The 21,253-nt window shown below is 42.6% G+C and overlaps 1 protein-coding gene across 1 annotated transcript in view; it reads right to left on the minus strand.

Moving 5' to 3' along the window:
* Positions 1 to 21,253, minus strand: part of LOC311243949 (kinesin-like protein KIF11-B) — a gene marked incomplete at both ends in the record, with an annotated part of 55,842 nt that overhangs the window by 25,530 nt on the left and 9,059 nt on the right. The window contains 15 exons of the mRNA XM_084333356.1: positions 679 to 839; positions 2,910 to 3,049; positions 4,825 to 4,980; positions 5,270 to 5,398; positions 6,434 to 6,606; positions 10,077 to 10,212; positions 11,123 to 11,194; positions 11,407 to 11,516; positions 12,147 to 12,246; positions 12,794 to 12,881; positions 13,632 to 13,720; positions 14,818 to 14,913; positions 15,608 to 15,704; positions 17,775 to 17,920; positions 19,216 to 19,306. Of these exons, the coding sequence (XP_084189482.1) occupies positions 679 to 839; positions 2,910 to 3,049; positions 4,825 to 4,980; positions 5,270 to 5,398; positions 6,434 to 6,606; positions 10,077 to 10,212; positions 11,123 to 11,194; positions 11,407 to 11,516; positions 12,147 to 12,246; positions 12,794 to 12,881; positions 13,632 to 13,720; positions 14,818 to 14,913; positions 15,608 to 15,704; positions 17,775 to 17,920; positions 19,216 to 19,306 (1,784 nt within the window). The remainder of the gene's footprint in view (positions 1 to 678; positions 840 to 2,909; positions 3,050 to 4,824; positions 4,981 to 5,269; positions 5,399 to 6,433; positions 6,607 to 10,076; positions 10,213 to 11,122; positions 11,195 to 11,406; positions 11,517 to 12,146; positions 12,247 to 12,793; positions 12,882 to 13,631; positions 13,721 to 14,817; positions 14,914 to 15,607; positions 15,705 to 17,774; positions 17,921 to 19,215; positions 19,307 to 21,253) is intronic.

Consider the following 21,253-nt stretch of genomic DNA (forward strand, 5'->3'; position numbering starts at 1 on the left):
TTGCCTCTCTCTACCGTTCCCGCTACACTCCGACTACATCCAACGTTTCCCTACTCTCACTTCGTTAACATTATCATAGCTATTATGATATGTAATGTCAACTGGATAACGTTAGCTTTGTTTGCAAACGTTAGTTAACGTTCGCCATCTATAACGTTAGCCAATTGGCTAGTTTCCCCCAATGATGAACAATGACACAAGTTGTGATATTTAACTAGCTACGTATGTGCATTCAAATTCACCAACGTTAAAATAGTGTTATAATAACGTTAAATGTTCGCTCAAATAACGTTAGTTTTAAGTTGAAGGGATGTGTGCCTCAATTCGCTGCTTGCGTAGACCTACAGTATATCCCACAACGCATCACTCTTAAAGGAGCAGGCAACACCCTAATCTACTTTTATCACATTTCAGAATGTTGAGGGACAGCTGGATAGATTATCAAACATGTTTAAAATAGTTTCGGGACTCCTACGACCTTTAAAATCTCTAAAACTCATGTCTTATTAATAAAAAAATATATATACAGAGGTATATATCCCAAAAAACAATTGAATAAAAGTGCGGTACCACCGCATCCCGCGGTGATTAGCCACACACACAACCACGGTGAGAAAATGTCATACCGCGACTGCCCTATTAGTCGTTTTTCTAAGTGAATGATGTGAGATTCCCCACCTGTAAGGGAGCTGTGGAGGTTGGAGCAGTTGCCAATGCTCTCCCCCAGCATCTGCTGTGTCTCCTCAGCGCTCTGCTGGAGCGAGGAGGCCAGAGAAGAGGAGGTGGAGGAGAGGAGGTCCGACTGTGCCGAGAGCTGGGACTCCACACTACTGCAACCACTTGGAGGAGGATTAAAAAACGCATACCATTCTAAAAACGCATACCATTCCAAATACGTTCTGTATTCTACTGTGAAGTGTCAGAGGGGTAGGGCAGCCCGTTCTCCTACGCAGAGAGTTGGACGACGTTCCACTGTTAACATCTCTGCCCAAAGAGGAAGAACTCTGCTTAACTCGTGAATGTTCAGACGAGCTTCATTTTTGGTTATTTGTGAAACTCTTGTTGTAATGGTCATTTATTATACGTTACATAATTAGTACAGCTTATTAGACATGTTTCATAGCTCCGTTATAAAATACATATTTCTCAGTACAAAGCTTTAACTAGTCAAGACACTAGGCGACAGTCTGACGTGTTCTTAAAACAACGGCCAAGGCCCAGGACAGTTTGACTTAGATATGACCTGACCAAGTAAATCACATATTTTTTCTTGTCGTCAGTCTTGTGTGAGACACGACAAACCCCCTAAACCCATCTTTGTTTTCATTTTCTCATGTTTGTTCATTCGTCATTCCCAGCTGGTACTTAATTGTACAGTAAGTCTGACCAGAGCTCTCTCACTTTCTGGTCAGACGCTTGTGTGTACACTTGTCTCCGATTGTAAACTGTGGCCACAGAAAACGGAAATAAACTACGTTCTATTTTTATATACAATTTGACTCATCTGAATTTCTACAGTTCACCGTCTCAACCAATTTAAAATATTCCACAACACTGTATACACCCAATTCAAAAGTATTTAAAAGGTTCTTTCAAACTAATTAGGTTGTGGATGTTCAGAACTGGTCCAGATTTTGTCTCTTTTTGGCAGAGATGTTTAGCAGGCTGGCAGAGATGTCCTACACCTACACACAGAGCAAATCCATTCTCCGCACACCGAAGGGAAAACACCAAATAATGCATGCAGAGCAGTATTAGGAAGATCACCTACAGAGATACCCTAGAGAGATGCCCACTCAACCAGCAGGTTCTGGGACTCTGCTCACAAACACAAGCACAGCCACCAGACGGAAACCACACCAAATTATAAGAAAACAAAAAGGAAACTATCCGACACATTGGAAAGAATCAACCCAAGTCCAGAGCAAATTGGAATGCTATTTGGCCCTAAACAGAGTGGCAGCATACCTGAGCACTGTGACTGATCCAAAACCAAGGAGATCCTTGACTAGGTACTAAGGGTGTGACGGTACACAAAAACCACAGTTCGGTACGGGTTTTCGGTACAGTGGGTTAAAGTTTGGCTTTCCATGTTCTACTCAGGGGTGATGTAGTGTGCAGTTACTGTTAAGTAGGGCTGTTAACAAATATTCTATATTCAAATAAATAAGACTTTCGTTTATAAAAAAAAAAAATTAAAAAGGAAAAATAATTATATTAGATTGTGAACCGCGACCATCTGTCACGAAGACAGTGATTTGCACTCCGCAATCTAAAGCCCCGGTTGGAAATACTTTGTGTAACTTTGAGACAAAGTTGTATGCAAGCTATGTAAACTACAGCTGGCCTATTTTTTTTTTTTTTTTTTTTGGCTAACGCTATTTTGAGAGTTTTAGTGTCAAGAATGTAAGTAGCCTACTTTTCAGTTTTTAGCACTTGGATCATCCCTCAGGGTAAGTCTTCTAGCTCTGGCTTGCCGTTTGCGTTCACCATACTATGAGACTGCTAAATGACAGGTAATCACTCAGTGGTGTGCATGGGCTGAATTAACAACATCCGACCATTTGCACTAGTTATATTTTGGGGGTGAACTTGGGAGTTTTGAATTCAGTTCCCACGCAAAAAAAAGTTTGGTACACAGCGGGTACTGAACGGAAGATCCTGTACCAAAACAGTTTGGTACGAATACGTGTACCGTTACACCCCTACTAGGTACAGACTCAGCGAGCACAGCCTTGCCATCGAGAAAGGCCGCCATAGGCAGACCTGGCTGCCAAGAGAAGACAGACTGTGTGCACCCACTGCACACAAGACGAGGTGGAAACCGAGTTACACTTCCTAACAACCTGCCCACTATACCAAGACATCAGAGAAGAGAATAAGAGAAAGAGAGAATGTTCTCTACTCACGTAGAGATATTCTGCTTCATGCTCTCTACAGGTTTCTTCATGGCTTCATAAACTGACTGCAGACCAGCGTAGCCAGTGTCGTTGTCCACAGATAGCAGGCCGAACTGACTCTGGAGCACCTTGAGGACATCATTCATGCCCTGGAGGGACAGGAAAACCACACAACAAATAACGAGGGTTTATTATACATTCATATGGATGAGACACACTGCGCAAAGTGCGCAAACTGCTGCAGCCAAAAAGACCCCAAACTAAAAAAGGTACAGCATATCGACAGTGCAGCCACACATTCAATTGCAACTGCAAGATTCAGGTAAGGGACTACTCAAACAAATGTTTTCCTGTTCAGTCTCAAACAAAAGGAGCACTTAATGCTCGTCTGATCTGTTCCTCTTCCCACCTGGTGTTTCTCCTGTGCTAGTCTGACCTGTTCCTCTTCCCACCTGGTGTTTCAACTGCGCTAGTCTGATCTGTTCCTCTTCCCACCTGGTTGTTTCTCCTGTGTGAAGGATTTGGGGTGCTTTTTCAATGCATGTGATGTATAGATTGGGGGGAGATGATCACAGCTAAAACGGTGAGCGAAATGTGCATGGAAGACGGTGATAGAAGAAGCGGTTCAGAGGCAGTAGCCAGCCGAATGTTTTGCATTCCTTGTAAGAACACTGATAGCGAGTGGAGTGTAGGCCCAGAGCAGGAGGGAGAGAGGTTCATCTTAATGAAACGTGAAGTGTGTAAAGGTTATTAACGCAGTGGTCATGACAACACGTCGCATGACAACCAGAAGGCGGGGCCGTCGTTGCGACGACGAACATCTATAAGTCGAACAGTGTTTCCGGGTGTAGGGCATGACTAGAATCTGACCAAGAGCGAGTAGGACTGAGATCACACAGAAGACACTCTCTCCTCTCATCACAGAGAGGGGGGGGGGGGGGGGGGGGGGGGGGGGGGGGAGAATGCCACATCATCATTAGCTTCGGCTAACGCGAGGAGGGTTAGGCTAAAGACCAGGCCTGAACACTATTGGACTGAATAACAAAAGGACGATAGACGAACACACCGAAAGATCATTAGAATAGACTCTTCAAGGACAATACAATCTGTTAACATCTGAGCTAAGGTTTCCGTTTATAGCAATAAAACCACGCTTTTCCTTGTAAGGTATTTCACGTTTGTCGGAGTGTCGAATTCTTACGGAGGTGGAGAATTATTATGGTTTGCGGATTGTACTAACTGGGAGAGATAAGGATCTTATCAGCCAGTGTCGGAGAGACGTCAGGACCATTAAAATGACACAACGCAGGGGAATTGGATGGAGAGCCAAACAATCGAAGACGTGATACTGGCCAGATTGATCAGGATCTAACATGTGCTAGTCTGATCTGTTCCTCTTCCCACCTGGTTGTTTCTCCTGTGCTAGTCTGACCTGTTCCTCTTACCACCTGGTGTTTCTCCTGTGCTCGTCTGATCTGTTCCTCTTCCCACCTGGTGTTTCTCCTGTGCTAGTCTGATCTGTTCCTCTTCCCACCTGGTGTTTCTCCTGTGCTAGTCTGATCTGTTCCTCTTCCCACCTGGTGTTTCTCCTGTGCTAGTCTGACCTGTTCCTCTTCCCACCTGGTTGTTTCTCCTGTGCTAGTCTGATCTGTTCCTCTTCCCACCTGGTTGTTTCTCCTGTGCTCGTCTGATCTGTTCCTCTTCCCACCTGGTTGTTTCTCCTGTGCTAGTCTGATCTGTTCCTCTTCCCACCTGGTTGTTTCTCCTGTGCTAGTCTGATCTGTTCCTCTTCCCACCTGGTGTTTCTCCTGTGCTAGTCTGATCTGTTCCTCTTCCCACCTGGTTGTTTCTCCTGTGCTAGTCTGATCTGTTCCTCTTCCCACCTGGTGTTTCTCCTGTGCTAGTCTGATCTGCAGGTTCTTACCATCTGGTTTTTCAACTGCGCTAATCTGATCTGCTCCTGCAGATGGTCTTGATCCGCCTGCAGTGAGCTGAAGCCCGCAGAGGTGGTCTCCCTCAGGACAACCAGGTCCTGAGCCAAACTGTAAAATAACCCACTCATCCCCTTCATTTCCTCCATCTGAGAAGAGAAGAGATGCAGCAAAACCGGAATAATAAGTTATCTGCACTGGATTCCCACAAGTGAACGCGACAAAGTTGAGGCAACCGAATCCAATACCGTTGCTCCTTTCGAAAAGGTGATTTGTAGCCAGCAACTATCAAACAGGTAGCCTTCCACCAAAAAAATGGCATTGAAGATACGGTTTGTGTCTCTACTAGTTTGATTAACTGGAGGTCTTGATACAAGAACTGATATTTCCACAACCAGTGCAAGTCAAAAAAAAGTGACGCGGCCAACTCTACTTCACCTTGTTCGCCAGTGCCCGCGTGGTGTCCACCATGGCCTTCAAAGCGTCATTCAGCACCACTTTAGCAGAACACAGACCTGGAAGAACCTGAGCCAACAGAACATCTTCCATAGTTCTGTTGTGCTCCTTCTGCAAATAGAAGGATAAAGAAAAAAAAATAGTTAAGGAAATTCAAATCCCAAGTCCAAGTCCAAGGAAAGCAACAGTAACTGGGCCTGGTCTACAAGATACACTACACGACCAAGGTACCCATGTACATGGCAAAATACTTCCCAAAGGTCAGTGAATACCACGATCACAACACCAGAGGGAGCTCCACAAATCATGTTAAACCCAGATTCGGCTCAAATAAGGGACTAAACACGTTTCGCAATTATGCCACATCAATGTGGAACGCCCTACCCAAAGCTGTAAAGGAATGTGGATCACTACCCACTTTCAAAACCTCTCAAGAGACACCTACGGGAGACTGCAATGCAACACTGGCCCCTGTAAATATCCTAACCCAACCCCCTCCAATGTACAGTCATTTACCTAGTATGGTCTTGTCAATAGTCCAATGTACAATTTTGTTTGTTTGTACAGAGTCCCCCCCCCCCCCCCCTCAATGTACAGTTTTGCTTGTTTATACAATGTGCCCCCCCCCCCCCCCCCCCCCCCCACCCACCTCCAATGTAAATTACCCAGTATGGTTGTCAATATCCCAGTGTACCCAACCCCCCCCACCCAACCTCCTCCAATGTACAGTTTCTACGTCAAATGTATATACTCCCTTTTCTTGACTCCTTCTGTATCACAAACAGTACTGTATTTGCAAATCTGGTATGTCATAAATGTATAGATGTAGCAGTACTGACTATCTGTATGTCATGTATGTCATATATGTCCTGATGAATTGAAAATGGGGGACCCTGGTGTAAACAAGACGAAAGTCTTTCTCTGGTCTGCATCCCCTTAACAATTGTGTGTATTGAGCTGTACTGTATTGTACCCATTCTGCAATCTGTTAATAAAGTTTTCAATCAATCAATCAATCAACTCGTGATTAGAGGTTCAAGAAAGGGGCGGGATTTGAGATCGACTTGTCATATCGACTGACAACCGGTTTTACTTCTGCACTATGTAAATGTGTGCGATTCCAATTGGTCGTCCGGTCCTCCTCACCAGTAGCTGCAGCTGGCCGGCCTTGTTGTTGAGGCAGAGCGCCCCCTGCTGCTGGAGCTCCGCCTGGCGCTGAGCCACGCCCTCCACCACCAGCTGTTCGACTCCACTCAGCGACGCCTCCACTGTCATCAGAGCCTCGTTCAAGGCCGATCTGTTCCCAGCCAGCAAACCATCTACATAGGATAGATAAAGATCAGTCAAGTTTAAGAATATGAAACAGAAAAAGTATAAATGTATACCTCACCAAAATCAAAGAAATATTGCCAAGATTAGCCAAGCAGAAATACACAAGCCTAAAGTTAATCTATCGAATTGTGATGAAATAAAATAGTGACCCCAAGAATCAAAATCAAATAGTGAAATAAACAAACATTCCCACTCGAGAATCCAGCTACACTTTACTTGATAAACACAGAATGCTATTCCAGAGGATTTGATCACTTTCAAATACACACAGGTCTACAGGAGGTGGATACGGATGCATAGAGGATGGAATTTAGGTCCACCTTTTCAAAACTACAATTCACACAACTAGCCTCCTGCTAAGCTACCGATTCTTCTCCCCCATCCTCTTACCCATGGCCTGTGAGAAGCTACTGATTATTCTCCCCCCCCCCCCCATTACTCAGCAAAATGGAGGAAATCCGCTCTCGTTACCGTGACAAATCCTAGTTTGTTTTGCTGCTCGGAGACATGGCTTGATAATTCCATTGACGGCTCCGAAATTGGTATAAACAATTATTCACTTGTGAGAAGAGATCGAAACAGAAACGGCGGCGGAGTCTGCGCTTACATCCACTCAGACATTAACTATGAGCTTAGATCGGTCTCTACTGATGAAATCGAATCACTGTTCTTTGACATTTACCAGCCACACACCAAGCCAATTCTATTTGGAATTTGCTACAGACCCCCAGTCTCGAACTCTTTATGAGAGCCTTGAGGCTGTATTGTCAACTTTGGGAGGAGAGGAGAAAGAATGTATATTAATGGGCGATTTTAATACCGATGTCACAAATCCCTCTGTTCCAACCCACAAAGCTTATACCAATTTCTGTAAACAGTTCAGTCTGAAGCAATTGATCTCAGAGCACACTCGGGTAACTGATGTATCCAAGTCTACTATTGATTTAATCCTAGTTAGACAAAGTGAACATCCCCAGGAGTGGGGTCATCGAGTATGGGGTCAGTGACCACCATCTCATCTATTGTTCGAGGAAGGTGCAGAGAACTGGTCATAAAACTATCTTTGCCAGATCCCTCAAGAATTACTCAGGGGACATTCTGAGGGCCCAGCTAGAGCAGGTGAACTGGTCTCAAGTTCTCAGGGCCAATGAGGTAGACCAAGCATGGGGCACTTTTAAATCTGTTCTTGAAGGTTATAAACTCTGTAGCCCCCCTTAGACAAACCAGAGTGAAGCAGCGATCAGACCCATGGTTTGACCACATCATAGGTGATAGTATCAAACGGAGGGACTCTGCCCTAGCCAAGTTTAACCGTTCTCACGATCAGGCTGACTTTGGTTCCTGAGTTCAGGAACCAGACTCAGGAAAAGATCAGGATAGCTAAGAGAGAATACTTAGCAGAAACCATCAAGGAGAACAGCAATGACCCAACTAAACTGTGGAAAACCCTCAAGCAGCTAGGCTGTGGGGGCGATGCCAACTAAAGGACTACTGAGTCCAACATAGGCCTGTCCACAGACAAGGGAATGGAGTTTGATAAAAAGAATGTAGCCACAATCTTTAATAACTTCTTTACAACGGTAGCAAGTAAGCTTGTCTCTAACCTACCTCCCAAGACAGAGCAGTTTGGTGATGACTTTGTTTCCAACTACTATAGCCAACGAGGGGTTAAGGCAAACTCGTTCTCCTTAAGCAAGGTGTCAGTAGTCAAAGTGGCTGCGATGCTGGGTGAGCTCAAAATCAAGAAGGCCACAGGTGTAGATGGCATCAGTGCCAGGTTTCTGAGGGATGCAGCCGGAGTTATAGCTCCATCAGTAACCCATATTATTAACCTCTACCTGGACCTAGGCAAGGTACCCACCGACTTCAAGAATGCCAAAGTCATCCGTATATATAAAAAAGGGAGTAAATCTGACCCCAGCAATTATAGACCAGTCTCAATTTTAAGTGTGTTATCCAAAGTCCTAAAGATAGTCCATGAACAAGTCCAGGAATATGCAAGCAGCCATGACCTCCTGTACGACCTCCAATCCGGCTTTAGGAAGTCCTACTCTACTGAAACATGTCTTCTTTATCTTACAGACAGTATCAGGAGGGAGATTCAGGTAAGCTGTGTGGGCTAGTTCTTCTAGACCTACAGAAGGCTTTCGACAGTGAACCATGACCTACTGCTCTCCAAGCTTAAGGCCTTGGGTATGTCTGAGACAGTGGTCAGATGGTTCTCTTCCTACCTTTCTGATAGTGCCACTGACCTCAACCCGCTGCACCCTATGTCAGAGGCCAAGCCCATTGTATGTGGGGTCCCACAAGGAGCCGTGCTAGGACCCTTTTTTTACTGTACATAAATGACATGTCAGCAGCATGCTCATGTAACTTGTTTTTATTTGCAGACGACTCAGCCCTGCTAGTCTCACAAGGATCAGAACACACTAGAATAGATGCTAGGTGAAGAACTTGCAGGGGTGAGCAGGTGGCTTTCGGACAACAGGCTCTCTCTTCACCTAGGTAAGACAGAGGCAGTACTATTAGGCTCCAAGCCCAAGCTCAGGAAAGCACGGGAGTTTAACATCCAGTTAGGAGCTGTAACCCTAAAACAGCAAAAAAAAGCGAAGTATCTAGGCTGTATGATAGACGGGAGCCTAGATGGGGAGGCTATGGCCTCCCAAGTACTGGGGAAAGTCAACGCTCGCACCAGGTACCTAGCTAGGAAAGCCAACCTCCTTGGCAGAGATAGCCTCAGGCTACTAGCAAATAGCCTAGTACTCTGCCACTTTGACTATGGTAGCGTGTCGTGGTTCGAGGGCCTGACAGTGACCATAAAAAAGAAGCTTCAGGTTTCCCAAAATAAGCTGGTAAGGGTGGTAATGGGTCTTGGCCCTCGCACCCACATAGGGAGGAGACACTTTCAGGAGCTAAACTGGCTTCCTGTGGAGGCCAGAGTTACCCAGCTCAGACTGAACATAGTGCACAATATTATAAACCAAAGGTCCCCTAGATACCTTCAGAACTACTTCACCCCGGTCAACGAATCCCACAACCACAGAACTAGAGCAAGCATAGCAAACCTGAAGCCTGCTTCTTTCCGATCCAATCTGGGCCAGTGCTCCCTTACTTTCTCTGGAGCCCAGGATTGGAACAATCTGCCTATCCCCATCAAGCAGAGCTTGAGCCTCCACAGCTTCAAGAGAAGCGTCAGGAAGTGGCTCATAGACAGAATAGAGGAATAGCCCCCTATAGTTTGAATGGGTTTCCAATCAGTTTTTAGTTATTGTGGGGTATACAATTTTAGTGATAGGTTAGTCTTATGTTTTAAATGTATGCGTTTTGTGTTATTGTCGTGTTTTTGTTGTGGCCTAACAGCCCTGGGACCATGACGGAAATAAGGGTTTTACTCTCTCATGTTATCCTTTGGATCCTTGTTGTGTGTTTTTAATCCATCAATAAAATAAAATCTTACCCATGGCCTGTGAGAAGCTGCAGAGCCTGCTGTGGTGCTTGGTGCCGTGCTGCTGTACGTAGCGCTTGATGGCGTTGAATTCCGCTTCCATGCGCTGGGTTAAGTGAATCTGGGCCCGACTGTTGTGTTGCTCCACCTGCAAGATTGAAAATCTGAAGTTTAAATCACTTTCTCATTGTTCCATTCTTATAAGAGTCCATGATCCGTAGCTAACAGTGTATTGCACTGCCACAGGACCTAGCATGTCCTAACATGCTCTGTAAATAACTCATGTATATATACCGATATGCCCTACTCTGTTTACTTGTTTTATTGCACAATGTCATTCTATTGGATTCTATTATATATTACTATTGTATTATGCACATCGTTGCGGGCAAGACCACCCGCATTTCATTGTATACTTGTATGCCGTGACAAATAAAAAACTCTTGACTTGATCATGGTTTATTATATTATAACCTTAACATATAACAAGACCATCATACTGAACAAGAGGGCGGTCAGGTGGCGTAGCGGAGATTGTGCTCGTCACCAATGCAAGAGGCTGCGGTCTCGACTCCCGGAGAGTCAGCATTGCCTTGGCTTGGGCTGATCGCTATACTAACTCGTTTGGCTGAGTTAGGGGGAGGGAAGCCGTGGGTGGGTCCTGGGCGTTGTGGACAGCGACCCCTACAGTTCGGTCGGGGCGCCTGCACAGCGAGGGTAGGATCTGGAGAGAGGTAGTGCGACCTTCCACACGTTACTCTCCCAGTGAGAATCTGCGCTGCCAGGCTGGCTGCCGGCTGGCTGCACATGCGTCGGAGGAAAGCATGCGACAGTCTCCGGCCTCTCGGACCAACAGTAGGGGGGGGGGGTGCGCAACAACCAGGAAGGGGGTTGGGAATTGGCATAACGACCAACAGTGGGATGGGAGAAAAATCAGAAAAAAGGAGGGGGAAAAAGACAATTAAAAAAAATCATACTGAACAAGAGTATAATTTAAAAAAATTTAAATACAAAACTCATAGAAAAAAGAAATGAAGAAGAAAGAGACAAGTCATCACCTCAGTCTTCCTGTCCAGCTTTTCATGGAGATCAGATACGTCACTGGTGCTGGCGTTGACCGTACCGAGCAACTTGTAAAGTGAAAACAGAGAAGACGGAGAACAGAAGATTAAAAAAAAATCCAGTTTCAACTTTGTCTCAGAAAACAATTACAGTAGACGAGACTAGACGAGACAAAATACCATTAATACCAGCATTTTCTTTTCAAGACATGTACCATTTTACCAATAATATATATATACATTTTCTTAAAGGATGTGGCGCTACTGTGTTCCCTCTCCACCTTGTTGGCTGTGGTGAGGAGTTTCCCCTGTGTGGTCATCAACTTGGAGCTGATGAACTCCTCCTGGGTGAGCTTCACCTTCGTCTCCTGGAGATCTTGGTCGGTCTCTTCTTTTAAGAACAGCCAATTTATTCACCCACTTTAAACTTCGCCTTACAGCCTTAATTGGAAAGTGCATCGTTGTTGGGAATGACTACACACACACAAGCACTAAGCAACAAGAGACCATGGTTTACAGTGATTTTAGAACTAAGGGGCGTTGTTAGGCATGGCCTTATTGTTTTTATTAAACGACTACTACATAAAATAAACACAGCAACAACAAAAAATGCAACAATGTATTAATAACAAATAATCATTCTTCCACCAAGCAATGCAGTTCATCAGCTAGAAAGCTAATATTATGCTAGCATTCAACCAAAATCATTAACATGACAATAAACACGAATGGACTAGCTCAGTGTTCTTGCTACTAGAATCTGCTGCAGACAAACTTTACGGCTGGATAGCTACCTAAGCTATTTGTTAAACATACTGTTAGATCATGTTCAGTTTGCAAACCTTATGCAACGCTAGCAACTGTAATGCCTGCTAGCATAACATTAGCATTCAGACACCATGGCAGGATATTATGTCAGCGCATTCATTTAGAACAGTGATGCAGCCAGTTGTCATAGGCGTGTGTGTTTATACAACTGCTTCGAACATGGCTCAGCCAATAACAATCAAGGACCGGGAACTATCAGTTTTATAATTATACATTAACCTCAGTTGCTTCATATCCAAGTTCACAATGCATTCCTCCAGTTTGGCTTTACTGTCTCCAAACAGCTCCATCACCTAGAGGAGAAATACAGCAATAGGGAGATGGAGGACAAGAGAGACAGACATGCATAACCATCAGATCTATGGAAAACTGGTCTGGTTTAATGTTAATGTCCACAAACAGTTCTGTCACATAGTGAGAAAGAGACTGAAAAAGAGGCAGGTCATCAGTAGGCCTGCATTGACCACATTCACAACAAGGCGGCCATTTTGCTCCAATGTTATGTTCAGGTTGGGTTCCGGTGGGAACAGGGAGGAAAGGAACCCAACCTGACAAAACGGCTGCCGTGTGAATATAGTCAATGGCATCTGCAGACAAAAAAATATCTGCAGTTTTGGATATAATTCTAAAACGACAAATAACTGGCGAGTAGAATTAGCCATTAGTAGTATTCTAAACATTTCTCAAACAGTGCCTCGTTTTGGTGATTACTTTTGGGCTTAGTCATCTTTTATAAACCATTCAAACAACTCAGATACTAGGCTAGTAGTGTTTGATGAGGGAAGTAAGACAGTGCGATAGTGTTTCAAATCTGCTGAGGCTACAACACTGTTAACATACTGTCTTGAGTTCCTCTTCAAGGACAGCGAGTCTCTCCGTGTACTCCTTTATCTGCTCCTCCCGAGAGGTGAGCTGACCGCTCATATTACTACAGGGAGACACGGAAAAACAGGCAGCAGAGATCGGTTATCCTGGAGTACCATTCAGAACAGAAATAAGTAAATACTAAGTATACAGACCTAATTCAGATTCCTTTATCGTCGTGTCATTCAGTACCATACAGCAAAAAAAGTGAAATTCACTTCGTTGTGGTTCCTCGACCATAGCAGCATCAAATATAATATAAATAAACTAAAATCTAAATAGCATAGAATAAAATAACAGCAAGATGACTATATACAGTTATAAAAAAGTGCGCAGTGCAGATAACAGGATATAGATATTATACTATATGAAATATAAATAACAATGGCTATGTACAGTTCCAACAAGAAAAGTGTATGTTATGCGATGTGCAATAATTAGCAGTGGGTATTCCTTTTTAGCTGCCGTGATCACACTGCATAGGTTGTACCTCGTTCTCTTCTTCCAAACAGCTAACAAATTACTTTCTTCTCTTCACTTTGCCATCTTAATACAATTAAGAACCATATAACTCCGTTTTTTAAATTCTTTAGTACAGCACATTTTTGTGCAGTTGTAAAGATCAATCCAAATCACGGTTTATCACAAGATAGTACTCAACCTCTCCAGTCTTCAACAATGAACAAACAAAACACTTGTGTTCTTAACAACTAAATGTTTGAAAACATTGTTCATCTGAAAACCCAAAAAGGGAATACGGTTCTTCATCTGCGGTACTCAATATAGTAGCGATGAGCGATTCGGGTGACCATACTCGTAGTTCTCGACGGACAGGTAAACGCCGCTCTTTTCCCGAGTGGCAGCCAGGTCCCTCTTCAGACGCTCAATCTCCTCCGTGTATTCCTAGGGACCAAAGTTCAACATGTAACAGAAGCAGGGGACAAGTGGGCTTGTGGTTAGATGTGGAAGTTACCGCTCTTAATTTCAACATTTCCATAATTGTTAAAGTATGCATAATGTTGTGTTAATTACACGACAAGAGATATGTAATGTTAATTACCTGAAATTATTCAGTTTTTTGCGGGGGGAAACCCTGCATATATCGGTATCGGTCGGTATCGGTATCGGAAATTAAGAGTTGGACAATATCGGTATAGGTAAAAAAGCCAATATCGAGCATCCCTATTAAAAAGGTATCTAATAGTTTGACATCCAATTGGCGCTATAGCGCATACTAGAAAGATGTCCTCCTAGACATGTGTGCTCTTCCATCACACACACGAAGACGCGCACGCCACGAGCACAGGGGTGATGTAGAAAACAAAAAGTGCGCAGTGGAGGTGTGTAAAACAAACAACCTTCCCGTCAACCAATCAAACAGGAGGCCGGACTCTTTACAACTTTGCCAAAAGTGAAAGTGAAACTAACACAGATGTGATATATAGTGTTCGCTTGGCTCCAGCGTCATGTCGGTCATTGTTTTGGAAGCGAGAGAGAGTGTGAAGAGGTGGAGAGAGGTGGAGAGATTGTGAAGATGATTCTCTCTACTATGCAACCACAGGTTTTGAAGACGGGGTCTGTACTGTACTGTGGACATGAGTTTCAGTCAAGTGTTGCCACTAATGATGCTACTAGTGTTGCTACCAACATTATGCATAGATGGATTTGTATCGTCGCGTTGACAGATAATTAGAACGTGAAATGGGCAGATCGGCAGAATACTCTTTCACTACCAAATGGATAAACTTTCACTGCGACAATACAGACGGTTAACCCTTCCACTGCCGCCACACGACAAAGGGTTAACCCTTTCACTGCCGCCACACGACAAAGGGTTATCACTATCACACTACACTACAGAAGGTTAACCTTCTGTAGTGTGGTAGAGAAAGGGTCAAGAAGAGCTATGCAATTAACCGTTATGCCTATCCCCATTTCAGTGTGTGGCATCAGAACCGTGTGGAGAAAAACCCGGTGTGCGTTGTTGTTGTTGTACGCACCTTGATGAGGTGAGTCTTGGTGAGTTTCTGGTTGACCTCTGGCTTGTTCAAGATGTTCTTGGCTCTGTATGCATATTCCAACGTGCTCAGAGTTTCCTGCAGATGGACGGAAGAGACAACTTTTCCCCATTTTCTTCTTAAAAAAAAATATATATATATACTACAATAAATAATTAATAAAATAACTGCGCAAGGCAGTTTTTTTTTTTTTTTTTTTAATAGCAGAGACTGTTCAATGTTCTTTCACTGGAATTCTGTTGCCAAGGAACAGTTTGGACCCAAGTGTATTTCCTGTCAAGTTATTGCATTTAGCACACATTGAAACATGGGTCAGTTTAGAACGTTTATGTCAAGATGAAACCTGTACAGCCTGAGACACAGACACACCTACTGTACAGCCTGAGACACACCTACTGTACAGCCTGAGACACAGACACACCTACTGTACAGCCTGAGACACAGACACACCTACTGTACAGCCTGAGACACAGACACACCTACTGTACAGCCTGAGACACACCTACTGTACAGCCTGAGACACACCTACTGTACAGCCTGAGACACACCTACTGTACAGCCTGAGACACAGACACACCTACTGTACAGCCTGAGACACACCTACTGTACAGCCTGAGACACACCTACTGTACAGCCTGAGACACACCTACTGTACAGCCTGAGACACACCTACTGTACAGCCTGAGACAGACACACCACAAAGACAAAACTTACTTTAAACCATTTCCACGTGTCCAAATGTGAAAATGAACAAAAAGAATGAAACACGCACCTCCAGGTTGGCCGAAGACGGGGACACTGTGGCGATGATGCAGGTCTTGGTTCGCCCTCCAAGCGAGTCCTGCAGGATGCGAGTGAGTTTGGACTCCCTGCAAATATAGAGTCGTGTTTTTAATCAAGTCCTCCTGCTATTCTCATTTCAGAAGGCAAAGTACTGCAAGGTCCTTTAATTTGGCCATCGCCAATATCTTGGAGGCCCAATATATTCAACAGTAAGTCACCCAGTGGGAGATGGGGGTACGGCACGTGCTCAGACTGCTCTGGTGGAGTGTTGGGACCGAATCAATGGAAATGCACACATTTAAACGGTGCCGTGCTTTCCCTTTACCCTCCGTATTGTCCGGACCAGTCTTAATTGCATGTGCATTTCCGTTTGTGGGGTAGCGCGCTATGGAATGGACTACACTGTAACACGCAACACTTTGATGAACATTTTTACTCCGCTGATAAGAGTTGTACCCTTCTTGCCGTCTTGTCGTACAGAACTTGTAAGTCGCTTTGGATAAAAGCGCCAGCTAAATGACTAAATGTAAATGTACATTTGGATTTAGTATCACCAGGCATGCATGAAGAACAGATAATGACATTTACTGTATAGGGCTGACCTTCAAAAAAGAATTGGCATTCGAAGCTTCTGGGCTGAGATTCGATTTTAATTCGAAGCTTCGAGATAAAAAAAAATATTACATTTTTTTTATGTTGTGGGACTTGTACAGCACTTGTCAACTTTGTGGTTTTTAAATGTGCTCTATAAATAAAGTGGATTGGATTAATTAAATTAATAATGAGTCTGGAGCTGCGCTGCCTGGGTGGCTGCTCTGTTACACAGCCAACAACATTACATTACATAATTATGTTGCAACCTTCGTCTATAAAGCAAACAATTATATAAATATTTATATGTAGAGACAAAGGCAGAATTCGACAATTTTTTATGGGTCGGGACACTATAAAAAAATACTATAGATAATTGTCAGTGCTGTAAAGTTTAAACCTTTTTAAATCTTAAGACAAACTAAACACTTTGCTTTCATGAAATATTGTAAGCCGTCATTTGAGGCTTTATAATGAACAATGAACAAAAATCTGTCAGTGCCGAGTCGGACCTCATCTTAAATAACAAACGGCATTGTTTGTTGTAGTTATCAAAGAGAGGCAGAGTTGATTTTTCAGGTAAAACAATAAATATATATATATATATTTTTTTTTAAAGATGGCGGGTTTCTGTTTGTGCAGGACGCTCCAACGTGTGACGCTTCTCTCTTCTGACCAATCAGTGGTCTGCAGTGTTTCACGTAACTTTTTTGGTACCACTTCTTGGGTGCTTGGAACCTCGAGAAAGCAGGTACTAAAAAAGAACCCGGTACCAGGTACCAAACGCAAATTTCATCAATGGAAAACAGAAAAGGCAGAGTAGAGTCGAGTCGAGTAGGTACTATGCAGTGGAAAAGCGGCAAAAATAACTGCGCTCCAATATATGCCAATAACGTTCAGTTTTGTGGTATATAATCCCAAGTAATAAGAAAAATAATAATCAGGAAGTAATTTGCTGGCAGAAAGCTAGAAGCCTTTGCGAAGTGTCGTTTTAAAAAATTCCAACGTTCATTGAAAGCTCTGGATATCAAAATTACTACATTCACAGACGGCCGGTAATTAAAAATGGCCGATTTCCACGACAACACGTTTTTTTAAACTAAAATCTCACTAATAACACTTTAACCTATTGGTAAACAAACGTATTGATGAAAATATACATTATAACTGCTGTTGTGACATGGTTATGATGTTTATTCTTGAAGACGTTTGTCTGACATAATTATCGTATTTCTTTTTCAGTCTGGAGAGCTTGATTTATGACGTGATGTCATTTGCGGTCCGGCATCGGACTGCACGTGCGGAAGAGGTTAAACCTCATTTATAATTTCTTTAAATGTTATGGCATTGTAAGAAAGGGGCAGGCCTAGATAAGCTGTGTGTCCTTCTGCCCCTTCTCAAACTCATCCGTTTGTTTTTCTATGGATGAAGACAAATTAATTTGTTTATGTCTACATTTTGTCTTTACCGTGATTTGTTGTGTTCCAAATAAATAAAGACCAATGAATAAAAAAATAACTCCTTGGAGACTAACTTCCTTTCACATGGAGCCGGGCCTAATGTACCTGTAGGGGACATGGCATCTCTTCACCACTAGGGCAGTGATCACTCTGCCCAATGTCAGCAGAGACTGGTTGATGTTCCCGGCCTCACGAGCTCGCTTATCTACAGCACCCGAGCGACCGATGTTCTCACTGCCTGCAAGATCCACCTAGAGAGAGAGAGGCAGACGATGATGAGGCAGGGTTATAGTCCCATAGAGCAGCGTTTCCCAAGCTCTGGGTCGCGACCCAAAATGGGTCACGGACCCGTTTTTATTGGGTCGCCAAAAACAAGTAAAAAAGAAATATATATATATATTCTATTTTTTTTTTTTTTTATAAATAAAAAAGCTGTAGATGTGTTGATTCAGTTTGGCACCACATACTTATGTGAATCTGGGTTTTCTACTCTAGCATACCTGAAAAACAAATACAGAAACAGACTAAATGCTCAGCATGACCTCAGAATAGCACTTTCAAAAACCATGCCCAGAATAGATCTGCTGGTTGAAAACTTCAACCAGCCACATACCTCTCATTAGATTTCATTGTGCCATAGATGAAATATTATACCTCCATCTAACATGAGTTCAGGTCAGTACAAATTAATCAGAATGTTGCTCAATGTTGGGGTTTAAGGTTGAGGGACTGAGGGAGGGGGTAAGAAATGGAGTTGAAAAAGGAGTGAGAAATAGAAGGAGATTAGAACATGTTTGTTCATCTAAAAGTGTTACAAAATTGTATGTTATGAGGTGGTGAGCAACTTAACATTACACTCAGATTATTGCTGTGATGTACTTTTATAATTAAATAAATAAATTTCATATACATTTTAAATTCATGGTTTGTTGCGTTCTTTATCAGTAGTTTATAAATGTATGTTATGGCAATTAATTCATGATGTATTTTTGTAAGTTTGGGTCCCGGGGAAACACCAAATTTCTCTTTTGGGTCTCGAGCTGAAAAAGTTTGGGAACCCCTGCCATAGAGCAATACATGAACACCACCATCTAGGCTAGTTCCCTCTCCACTGTAACTATGGGTAGAACATGGCATTATTGGCTGGGGTTAGGATTCCCATTGGATGCCCCACATAAGAAATCTACTGATGCACTTACAGCACTGAAAGGGTCAAAGAAACTGCCTTTAAATTACAAATCATGACATGAAATGCACAAATTACCTTCTGGACAGTTGAGCTAAGACAGGCGGATGGAATAAACTAACGGTTAGTTAGTTTAGTTTCTTTAATAGTTGTCATACAGAAGTACAGAATACTTTCATACAAAATGCTTCTTACTGTTACGCTCCAGAGCGTTTGGTAGTCAAGGTCTGTTGACTTCTGTTGCACTTACAATGTCTTTGTCTTTATAGTAAAAATTTTCACTATACCAGCTTGATGACAAGAAAAATGTCATGAAAGGACCCATTCATTATTCATTCAACATATGAATTGGTATAATACCAAGTTGATTTTTCCGATCTTCACAAGCTCCTCTCCTTCCAGGGTGATCTCCTTCATGTGAATGGTCACCGAGAACACAGAGTGGGAACGACTAGGGATTAGGGAAAGAAAGAAAATGACAAGAAAAGGTGAGAAGAATAGAATAAGACTAAGGCCATGTCCAGACTAAACCGATTTCGGTCGTATCAATCAAAGTATTTTATCGTATGCAGTGCAACTTTCATCCACACGGAACTGTGTTCCGATAGCCTGAAGACGCTATTTTCTGAAACCGGCTTCCAGAGTGCGCAATTCTGAAGACGCTCCCCTTGCGTCGCCGTCTTTACAAGCGATACAAGTATTTTCCTGAACCGTTGACGCGATAGCCCACCTCTCCCTTAACCCGCGTGTGCAAACTACCACATCACAACAACAATGGCATCATACAGAGTAGTTGCGTTCGTGTTACAGAAGCTATTGAGCTTGATCAGTCTTTTACAGCTAAATGTATTGTGCCTGTACTACCACCGTCGACGACAGATTGACATCTCCCTTAATCCGCATGATGTGCAAGCCCAGCGAACAAAAAATAAACATGATACATATGTCTTATATGTCCTGGCTAGAAGTGTTTATTGAACACCGGGAGGCTAGTGTGATGCAATACACGATACTAGCTAGAGATTAGCGTCACATAGCTGGCCTTTTTCTGAAAACCCAAGTAGTAGCCAAGCACATATTGTTCCATAGCATACGCCTTCAGTTAATCATGACAAATCCTCTCTTACCTTGACGATTAAAAAGCCTCCATAATTTTGTAAATAGTATTCCCATGGCTGGTGTTGAGCTGTAGCCAGCCTGCTAGTGTTGATGCTATTCAATGCTATCAACATTAGCTAAATAGCTGCTAACCAACTAAATACAATAGACAGTGGTTGATTGATTGAATTGATTGAAAAGTTTATTAACAGATTGCAGAATGGGTACAGTACAGCTCAATACATACAATTGTTAAGGGGATGCAGACCAGAGAAAGACTTTCGTCTTGTTTACATCAGGGTCCCCCATTTTCAATTCATCATAACATATATGACATACATGACATACAGATAGACAGTACTGCTACATCTATACATTTATGACATATCAGATTTGCAAATACAGTACTGTTGTGATACAAAAAGTGTCCTGGTATCCTGAGGTAACGTTAAATAAAGACGTTTGCTAGTCGAAATGACTGGACACAGGGACAAGTTAAACATCAATCAATGACTTAAATACAACAGGTAGTTCGAGCCACGGTCTCTCTCTCTCCACTCCTTTGGAAACTAACGTTACATTAGCTCAAAAACACAGAACCGGACGACACAACAACGAACAACGATAACACTTCCGGTCGGGGGGTTTCAAAATAAAAGAGCGACGTCTAAAACAGGAAAGACATTTATTTTGTAAATTTGTGGCACGCACTTATTTCTCGAGACTGTTTAGTTTTTTACGGAAACCTTTTTTTTTTAATAAACAAAATGAAAACGAAAAAGATCAAAATCGTTTGTCTGGACAAGGCCTAAAGCTTCACATGAAAAAGGTTTTTATATGAATACATCCATCACATCGGTGTATTTAGACCACTATCAGTAGGGCACGTGCCCTACTGATGATCATCTGTGCCCCAGTGATTAAAAAAAAAAATGTTTTTTTTTACAAATGTTTTTTATTTCCCCTTTTTTAACATGATCAAATGATCATTTAACATGATCAAATAATTATTATAATATTTTTTACTTCACTTATTTATTATAGTTAAATGTAGACATAAACTAATTAATTTGTCTTCATCCATAGAAAAACATATAATACATTACATATTATAATATTATAGTGAAATATTTTGCAATGTTGTCGCATTTATCTTGTTGAAATCCTCCAACAGGCTATTTTTTGTAAGTTGACTGGTTTGCACACCAATAATAACAGTGCAATAATAGAATAGTAGAATAGATAGTAAAATTATGCAATAGAATGGCCAGAGTAAAATAGTGCTACAGTACAATCAACA

Source organism: Notolepis coatsorum, assembly GCF_963971535.1.
Source record: "Notolepis coatsorum genome assembly, chromosome: 17".
Lineage (NCBI taxonomy): Eukaryota > Metazoa > Chordata > Actinopteri > Aulopiformes > Paralepididae > Notolepis > Notolepis coatsorum.